General features: G+C 38.4%; 1 protein-coding gene across 2 annotated transcripts in view; it reads right to left on the bottom strand.

The window, feature by feature from the left end:
• Nucleotides 1-8,054: 8,054 nt before the first annotated feature.
• hacl1 (2-hydroxyacyl-CoA lyase 1) overlaps nt 8,055-10,798 on the bottom strand; it is a 63,342-nt gene continuing 60,598 nt past the window's right edge. For both annotated transcript variants that reach the window (XM_028818210.2, XM_051935909.1), the window contains one exon: nt 8,055-8,368. In XM_028818210.2, the coding sequence (XP_028674043.1) occupies nt 8,336-8,368 (33 nt within the window). In that variant the 3' untranslated portion in view covers nt 8,055-8,335. The remainder of the gene's footprint in view (nt 8,369-10,798) is intronic.

The following is a 10,798-nucleotide window of genomic DNA, read 5'->3' as shown; positions in this document are numbered from 1 at the left end:
GCTATAAGTATAAAAATCACATATTTAAAATTTAAGGTTATTAACTCCAGTTAATTCAAAATATCAGCAAGTCTAAAAACCAAGTATTTCAGTTTGTTGAGAATCTACCCTGCTCATTGATTCTCTTTCTTCAGGCAGATTCATATGAATCTTAAAACAGTACCGCTGTGCTTTTATGGGTAAGTTTGTCCATTTACCTCAAACTGTGCTTCGGTTTCTGCCAAAGTAATCTGCACAATGATTTCAGATCTTTGTTTCGTGGTTATCCCCTGCACTTACTTTCACATGCGCCATTTAAACCCACGTGACACGTGAGAATATAAATATGGATGTGAGAAGAAGCTGTACCCATGTCAGGATTTCAAATAGCAGGAGTTCCATTATCTGGCAAATTTTACACAATAGCGCATTTAGAATAAATATTTATAGAAGCTCATTTTATCAGTTGTGACGGGCCGGGATGCCCCTACTGTATATGTTCCGGGGGAGCAACCATGGGCAGCCCAATACCTCCCCAAGGATGCTTGGTGGCAGCCTCCCTGGCCGACGATGATCCCCCAACCTCCCGTAGGGCTCCATGGGAGATGGAGTCCTCCACAACCTGGTTGGGAGCTGGGGTGGCCACTAGGGGGTGCTGTCGGATTCCACAGCCCATCTTGACAAATCTTCGGCCCCACCCGGAAGTGCAATTGGGACAAGGTGTTCAAGCACTTCCAGGTGGGCTATAAAAGGGGCCAGCCACCACCACTCAGGGGCCAGAATCGGGAGGAAGAGGACAAGGGTGCGAAGGAGGAGTGGTGGTGCAAAACGGGAGTGTTGTGGTGCTTTGAAAGTGCTTGTTGGGACTGTGTATTGCCTATGGGGTTCACGGGGAAGACGTGCCCCACAGGTGAAGAAAATAAAAGTCTGTTTTTTTTACACGTGCCTCTGTGTCAGTCTGTGCTGAGTCAGGCACTATATAGCATCTAATTCACACAGTTCTATACAAATTATGTACATTGCAACATTTAAAAGTTATCATTAAAACTACATAACTACTAATGACAAACAATCAAATGTAAAAATTGTGCATTGTTTTTGCTTAGGATAAAATTTCTGCTTGTGATGCTAACCATACACTTTCAAATTTGCCCATCCATCTTAAGATGATGTCACATTCCACAAGTTGTACCTGGACAATGTGTCAGGCTTGATGACTGCAGTTAATCTTTGCCTGAGCCTGTCAGATTACAGGAGTGGAAACTGCCAAAAGTGTCAAATTACACAACTCTGTGATGATGTTCCAGCACAATTGCACATTTCCAAATTATTGTGAGCTCACCCCTTTTTTTGGCAGCCAATAATGTGCTGCCTAATGGAGCTGGTGCCTGTGTGATGGCTGTTCGCATACCAGGAGAAGGTGGGAGCGGAGGATGCCATCATCTATATGCTACACCGATCTCTCTCCCACTTGGACAGAGGCAGTGGTGCAGTAAGAATTATGTTTCTGGACTTCTCTAGTGCCTTCAGCACCATCCAACCTCTGCTCCTTAGGGACAAGCGGACAGAGATGGGAGTAGATTCATAACTGGTGGCATGGATCATGGACTACCTTACAGACAGACCTTGGTATGTGCGTCTCGGGAACTGCAGGTCTGACATTGTGGTCAGTAACACAGGAGCGCCGCAGGGGACTGCACTTTCTCCGGTCCTGTTCAGCCTATATACATCGGACTTCCAATACAACTCGGAGTCCTGCCACGTGCAAAAGTTCGCTGACAACACTGCTATTGTGGGCTGCATCAGGAGTGGGCAGGAGGAGGAGTATAGGGACCTAATCAATGACTTTGTTAAATGGTGCGACTCCAACCACCTACACCTTAACACCAGCAAAACCAAGGAGCTGATGGTGGATTTTAGGAGGACCAGGCCCTTCATGGACTCCGTGACCATCAGAGGTGACTGTGTGCAGAGGGTACAGACCTATAAATACCTGGGAGTGTAGCTGGATGATAAATTAGACTGGACTGCCAATACTGATGCTCTGTGCAAGAGAGGACAGAGTTGACTATACTTCCTTAGAAGGCTGTTGTCTTTCAACATCTGCAATAAGATGCTGCAGATGTTCTATCAGACGGTTGTGGCGAGCGCCCTCTTCTACGCGGTGGTGTACTGGGGAAGCAGCATAAAGAAGAGGGACACCTCACGCCTGGACAAACTGGTGAGGAAGGCAGGCTCTATTGTAGGCACAGAGCTGGACAGTTTGACATCTGTGGCAGAGCGATGGGCACTGAGCAGGCTCCTGTCAATCATGGAGAATCCACTGCATCCACTAAACATCTCCAGACAGAGGAGCAGCTTCAGCGACAGACTGCTGTCAGTGTCCTGCTCCACTGACAGACTGAGGAGATCGTTCCTCCCCCACGCTCTGCGACTCTTCAATTCCACCTGGGGGGGGGTAAACGTTAACATTATTCAAAGTTATTGTCTGTCTGTATACCTGCATTGTTATCACTCTTAAATATAATATTTTATTTTTCAGTATGCTGCTGCTGGAGTATGTGAATTTCCCCTTGGGATTAATAAAGTATCTATCTATCTATCTATCTATCTATCTCTATCTATGTATCTACAGGTACGGAGTGTTTAGCAGCAGTCTTGGCCCTTCTTGCTTTGTGCCCTCCCCCACCAAAACCTATCATCTATGCGGGAGGAGAGAAAGATTTGGATTTGTCAAAAATTTTGATCTCCGGTTTTTGACAGATCTCGACGTTTTAGGGTCCCTTGATACCAAAAACATTAATATATTGATGATGGATGTGTGTGTGTGTGTGTCTCTCTCTCTCTCTCTCTGTGTGTTTGTGTCTGTTTGTTAGTTTCTTGAGGACAGTCTAGAGCTAAAATGGCTGGACAGAAAAATATCAAACTCGAAACTGAAGCCGGTTTGAGATGATGATGTGCGGATTAGTTTTTGAGCCAAATTGTGCAAGAGAAAGAGGCACTCTAGAGGTACCCTCAGATGAATTTTGATTATATCTCGAGAATTATGGCACTGTACCTCTGCAATTAATTATGAAATCTTCTCGTCAATTGCTATCGTAGTGACCTGTTTGACGATCAGAAAGATCAGCATCAGAGCGGTAAATAATTGCTGTAAAGTTATAGAACATTAGAAATTTGGTTAACAACTGAACATTGACTTTGTACTGGCTACATGGAGTAGCAGCAGTTTTAATAGAGAAATGGAATCAAGAGATGGTCGTGTTTATATAATTCTAGTCAAGGTTAAAACCGGGAGAGCAAGAATCAAGTAAACAGAGCCCATAATGTGAAATAATAATCATAGTCAACAAACCACGAATACAAGCAAACAGAGTCAAAAGTCAAGATGAAGATCATGTTCAATCAGACAGAAAAGAGTTCATAACCAGAAATCAATTTTAGATTTGAAGAAAATAACATTTCATTCATTTTAACATCAGTAAAAATATACCAAAATAGAAAAGTAGATGTGACCATTGGATGCCATGGTCTGTAAAACCCCAAAAATAATGCATATAGTATTTTTTTTTAGAAAACCAGGAACTATATAGAAAAATTAAAAACAAGGGTCAGGTCAGGTCACATGCACTGGTATAGCACATTGCTGCACACGCCACATGATGAAACAGTTGGGGATCCCGGTTGGCAACCCCCCCAGGGCAGATATGTGGTCCAGTCCCCCTCCCCCCGGAAATGACTATCTATCTGCTGCACCCAGGTGTTACATGGGTGTCCCCTTGGCTTGGTGTATCTGCTTGAGTCCTCAACAATGAGAATCCTGCGAGTCAGATCACCCTCTGGGAATCGCACTACATGGCCGTAGTGGCACAACTGTTATCCAGGAAACTCAGACTCCTCATTCAGACTCACGCAGAGCCTACATTAACTCCGTGAAAATCACAGCATCTTTGGCAAAGTCAAGATCAGTGGATCTTTCTTCACCAACAGATGCTCCAGAGCTGCTGGACCCCACGATTCTGCTCAACACCTAGTCCATGCAAGCACTGAACAGAGTAGGAGCAAGAACACATCCCTGATGAACCCAAGAAACAACTGTGAAAAACGTAGAGGGTTCTGCCTCCACTCTGTACAGCACTCATAGTATCAGTGTACAGGCTTTCCATGATATCCAGCAACTTTGGTGGGATCCTGGAAAATATCAGGATGTCCCATAGAGTCAAAGACTTTATGAAAATCGACAAAGGCTGCAAAGAAACTCTGTGGATATTCACATTTGCACTCTATGAACCCTCAGTGCCAGGATGTGGTCCATGGCAGACTCCTTGGACATAAAACCAGACTCCTCTGGTCGCTGGTAGGTGAGCAAGTGAAAATGGATTCTATTGAGGATGACCCTAGCAAGGACCTTACCTGGCACCAACAGTAATGTTATCCCTCTGTAGTTGCTGTAATCCAGGACATCACCTTTCTCTTTCCAGAAAGGGACAACAATCAGATCATGACAAAAAAAAAAAAAATCATACAGATTGAGCTTAATTGTATTCTCTTTTTAAGTGTATTTTTTGGATTACAAAATTATATAATTCTTATTATTTAGTTTTCAAAAGCAAGTCCAGGCCTTCCTTATAGACAATAACAATTAAACTCTACATTATCTCATCTGAGGCTAGGGATTTGCACTGGCAATCGGAAGGTTGCCGGTTCGAATCCCGTAAATGCCAAAAAAGGATTCTGCTCTGTTGGGCCCTTGAGCAAGGCCCTTAACCTGCAATTGCTGAGCGCTTTGAGTAGTGAGAAAAGCGCTATAGAAATGCAAAGAATTATTATTATGACTACTGCATTCTGTGCTTTTGACCTATTTGTTGGGCTTTCATTTTCTAACCCGCTTGGTTTTGATCAGGGTCAGGGTGGGTGCTGAAGGCTATTCCAGCTAGCATTGGGAACAAGGCAGGAACAAATCCTGGACAGGGCATCAGTGCTATGTGGGTTAAAAAATGAAATGAACTTCTTATGAGAAAAAGAAAAGAAAAAAAAACTTACTGAAAGATTCCAAATTCCATTTGTTTGCACAGATGAGAGCCTGGTCATTTGTGTATGTAGGAAGTCATTTTTTATACTATGGGTTTCTGGTACACAGCCCATGTGTTAAAGAAAACATCCCGATTCCAACATGCTAAGATAAAAGATTCTCAATGCATTTTTCTTTACATTACGGTAATGATAAACAGGTAAAATACTTCCCTTTAAACTCCTGTTTTTTTTCTTTTTAATTCTGAACTCTTCCCATACAGCTATAGTAAATGAACACAAGAAAAAATATAGATTACTACTACAGATGTACATACATTGTGTTATGTGTAGTGTTATAATATTCTTTTCAAAGTAATACCAGCATTAAAATTTGAATACAAGATGATTCAAACGGCAGCATGGTGGCGCAGTGGGTAGCGCTGCTGCCTTGCAGTTGGGAGACCTGGGTTTGCTTCCTGGGTCCTCCCTGTGTGGAGTTTGCATGTTCTCCCCGTGTCTGTGTGGGTTTCCTCCGGGCGCTCCGGTTTCCTCCCACAGTCCAAAGACATGCAGGTTAGGTGGATTGGCGATTCTAAATTAGCCCTAGTGTGTGCTTGGTGTATTTGTGTGTGTCCTGCGGTGGGTTGGCACCCTGCCTGGGATTGGTTCCTGCCTTGTGCCCTGTGTTGGCTGGGATTGGCTCCAGCGGACCCCAGTGACCCTGTGTTCGGATTCAGCGGGTTGGAAAATGGATGGATGATTCAAACAATTCACTGACATTATACAAGCAAAAGGTATATTAATGTCATAATGAACTTGCACATAAAATGGGAGGACTCATGGGAAGAAAATGTCTATGCTCTGACTCCTTCTCATCTCTGCAAACTGTCCATTTCTGTCCTTGTAACTTCTTTTTTCTGGGAGATTTTGATATGTGCAAGAATTAAGGTCCTACTTGTCAAACTTTTTTTTGATATAAGGCTTTGCCTCAGAAGGCTAAATTTATAAACACAAATGATCAACACAAAAATGTATATTAAATATTAAAATGTTAAATATGTTTTATGGCAGTCTTGGTGCATTGCTAAAGAGAAGTTGCAGAAGTAAAAATTGTGCTTTTTTTCCATTTTATATTTCTGTATGAAGATCGATTCAATGCCATATCACACAAAAATCCCAAGGCACACCACAATTCTACCAACCAAAATAAGCATTAAATATCTTATACATGCTAAACTGTCCACAGAGGGGCAGCAAAAAAAAAAAAAAACTTGGAGGCTCACAGACACAGCACCTGTGTAAAATGTAAATTTCAATCGTTGATGGTGATGAACAATTGAGGATAGCATTTGTGGAGTTTTAACACAAGCTTTAATGTATGCCCAATTAAGAAATGCTTATTCTTTCAATTACATCAGTCTTTAGAAGCGCATTCAAAGTCACAGTCATTTTGATCATTTTTTTACTTTGACACGTCTGTGTTTCATATGCTATGCCAATTTGAGAATTAATACATTGCCTTTTTTTATTCCTTTGTCTTGATTCTACATTAAATTTGTGATTCAGTGTGTACTTACTTCATGATTTATGTATTAATTTTATAATTACGTTTTAATAGTAGATATGATTAATCACGATTAATTATATACATTTATGAGATTAATTTTTTAACTGATTCCCAATATATTTTGTAGGTGCCAGAGAGGAATAACAGGTCATAATGGAAGGATCAGACAGACCAAGAGCAGTTCATTTCCTCATACGGCAGGTGGCAGTGTCCCTCAGAGCTAAACCGGATCAGGACACCTGCAAGGTGGCATGGGAGTTGGAGTCCAGAGACATAGCCCTGTTGTGGTCTTTGGGAACCACTGGGGGAGGACTGCCATGGTTTTCATAAGACCTGGAAGTGCATCAGAGGATTTAGACAGGAGACTGGAAGCAGTTCCCGGGTTTAGCTTAAAATGAAACTCACTGCCTCACTTAAATGGAGTCAGAGTTGGGAGGCAGCAGGCAACACTCTTTTGGAGGAGGAAGAAGGATTTGTGTGTGGTTGGTTGTGCTGTTAATTATACGTGGAAGGCATTGTGTCAAATAAAAATCATTTATTTGAACCTGGAATTGTGTTGAGTATTGCTATGTTTGGGACTCAGTAATGCCCTCTAGTGGTTAATATATATATTTTGGTATTTGGGAGATACAGTATTATATAATACTGTGTAAAAGAATAAAAATCATGTGAAATTAACATAAAGAACAACTACTTTCTTGGGTATTTCAGTCACATTTGCAGCCCTACAACTATTTGGTTAATTTGCTTTCCTGGTTATTTAAAATTATTAAATTTCTGTTTCTTGCTTGCTTAACTATTTGCATGTTCTTTTGGATCCTAGTGTCAGCTTCTGGTGTTTCTGGTGTAGCGTACCTTATATTTTGCTCATATTAATTTTCTTGTAGAGTGAATGTTTAAGTATTCTTATTCAAAAATAAATTTTATGTAGTTTATTTTTTTTTGTTGTGAATTTATATTAATATTTGTACATGCAACTTTATGTCCCTAAGCTACAATGATTATAGCACAAATGTTTTGTTTCCTCTCATAACCTGAGAAAATGTGCATTTATCATTAAATAATATTTAAATTAACATGTTTGTTAGACTTATCTTCTGTGATGACTATGCAGTTTGGATGGATGATCAAAGCTTTGCTCTTCAACGGATTAACTTGAGAATTTCTGAAAAAACCTTAAGATCTTTGTGTATTTTGTCTGCCTCTAAAACGTATAGATGTTCAAATATTAAAATTGAAAAATAGTCCAAATATAAAATGTCCTCTAGAAGTAGAGAGGCATTACTGCTTTGGTTGCTCCATTTACGAATGAATATGAAGGTATAGAAGGCCACTTTATTATTTCTGGTTATGATTTACGAGAATATAAACACATTTTGAGGTCTAATTCTCTATTTCTGGTGAATATAAGGAATAGGCATAGGCTCACTGCAGTTTGAAACTTAATGTGGTTAGATTGATGGATAGATAATAATTAGGATGAAATTAAACTAAATCTAAGGAGAATATGTTTATTCAGTCACAAATACACATATTTAAGTTTTCATTTCAAATCCAAATTGCTTCAATATACAGCAAACATTCTGACTTTATTGCAAATATGTAAGGAGGGTATCCCATTTACTATGAGGCAAAACAAAGGAGAATAGAAAGCAATGTAAACAACTAATTGCAGTTATATATGCAATTGTTTTTTATATATTTGTAATTAAAAAAATCATGAAAAAATTCAAATTGCAGGTTCAGTGCTTTACAAAGAATAGCATGTCTTTCAATTCATAGATTTGAACGGGTCAACCAGTGAAAGTCCTGGAAACAAAACAAGAAAAAAAAAAAGTCAATACATGAATAGAAAAATATCAGAAAGGCATCACAGTTCTTTAAGACAATTACATTTTACTGTACTTGTTTTTGTGTGTCCTTTTAAACATTTAAATAGCTTTACATAATTGTGAGAACTGTAAGAAATCAATACTTAAATTTTGGCTGAATGCATTACAATTTTATTTTTTAAAACTGATATACAATTATTCTCTTAATGTATAAAGTGTTACTGTGAAAATGAAAATACCATTTTTATTATTATAACTGTGTCCACTTATTTAGATTACTCAAAATAGCTTATACATTATGGCTGGACATTGAGAGTGTGGTTGATAACTTTAGAATACTTATAAAGTGTAACATGGCCAGAGATGGGGGTGGGGGAAGAGTCATATTTCCAAGTTCACTATGTAGGTAAAAGAATCCCCTTAACTCTCTTACAACAGTGCATTAAAACTCTAAAATTAACTTTGAGTAGTTTCTGGTAAAATCATGAACTGTTAATTTGTCTTACCAAAGTTCAGCTATACAGTAAATGTGAATCACTATGCCAGAGTGTCACTAAATGGTGTTGCATAGTGATAAGAAACAAAAACAAATACTAAACCCAATTTAACACTACTGCACACCGAGATGGAAAAGCCAGACTCGTGTCATGTGGAAAAATGTCACTCAGAACACTTCAGCTGACAGCTGGCATGGCAGTTAAATATATTACCACCAATTTCTTTTCAGACAGGAGACTGTGCCTTGTGCCCAACAAATGCAGTCCTTTGGTTTACTATAGCCTGCTGGCTTTTTGATGTAGGCCGTAAGAACTATCCTAAAGAATACTGTTTGTTTTATGACTGAAACTAAATATTTAGAAACAAATGTTATTTTAAACGCCATGAATATCTTTTGAATATTTTAAATTAAGTCTAGTTTGCCTGACAGATTAACACTTTTCCATACAAAAATAATATGAACATATTTTCTATACAATATACTGCATTTTCTGCAATGTGAATATGTTTTACAGTATTTTCTACTGAAGTTGTGCATCAATATAAACATATTTATTAAAGAACAGTTAATTACAAACTGTACTTAAATGTTTTATTTATTTTAAGTCCATGGAGGCCATTTTCATGGTTGGTTCAGGTCTCCAGCCTGATGCTGCTGTCACGCACAATAACTCTGAGCTACATTATGCAAACTAAGAAAATGGATGGAATGAGAAATTTTTTTCCTGTTCATGTGAGAAAATTATTCAGTGACTTTGAGTGTGTGCACACACACACAAACCACAGATCACCCAATAATAATCAACACTGTCAATGTGGAGTAAAATACATGCATAAAAAGAGGAATGATGCAAACTCTACACATCTAGTGCCATAATTTGAACCTAGTAATCAGGAGCTCTGAGGCAAGCAATGCCAATGATTGCACTACCTTATGTTAAAGAAAATAAACTCCTATCTAAAAATACAAGTAAAAAGTTGAATTGTAAGTACCGTATAGCTGTATTTGTAATGCACCTTGGGAAGGTTTTTACTATAGAAAGATGCTATATAAAATAGTCTGTTTGTTTGTTTTGTTAGAACTGTCATTCATTTTGCCCAGATAGTTGATGTATAAAGCTGGTGGAAACTGATTGCAGCTTCTGTCACTACAAGTGATGTACTGTAGATATGGATAATACTATGGGGTCTCAATGACACTTCACTGAGGCAATAACTTAATCTAAATTCAAATTAACACTGTCTTTTCACATTCTTTTGCAGTGAATATACTTTTCTGGTGAACTTTCCTGGTGCTGCTTTAAGAGTTCAAGGAATAAGCTTTCACCATGAACAAGTTTATGTATATCGAGTTACTCATCTCTGAACTTACTTTCCAGTTCAACCTAAAATTGAAATGCAGATCTAAACTGTGAGGAGGTCTCTTGTTTTCAGGTCAAAGCTTTGTCACAGGTTTATTATGGTTTGATTTTTTGGCAATAAGCACTTTAAGATTTTCAAGGTGAAAAATTGGCTTTGGTCAATGATTAGTCTAGTGGACACTTCTAATCATTTATAACACATGCGTTTTAATTTTCCACATGTATAAGAGTGCATAGAGTTAAAAGCTGCATTTCATTATATAAAAAAATGTATACAATTTTTATTACTTCCAGAATCAAACACATACATACACAACAATATAAAATGCATATATTTAATTCTAGAGACTTCTGCATTTGGCAATACTCCCAAATAGACTAAAATGCCTGGACAACAGTTAAAAAATCTTTTCAGAAAGCAAAGTAATGGTACTATGATAAACTAAACAATACACTATTTTATTTTATACTGATCAAATATAAAACTAAAATACAAAAAAGTGTACCAATAACTATGTATGCATTTAAAATTCAAAATGCTCTACATA

Source organism: Erpetoichthys calabaricus, chromosome 13 (assembly GCF_900747795.2).
Source record: "Erpetoichthys calabaricus chromosome 13, fErpCal1.3, whole genome shotgun sequence".
In the NCBI taxonomy this organism is placed as follows: Eukaryota; Metazoa; Chordata; class Cladistia; order Polypteriformes; family Polypteridae; genus Erpetoichthys; species Erpetoichthys calabaricus.
This window is presented reverse-complemented; position numbering and strand designations above follow the sequence as displayed.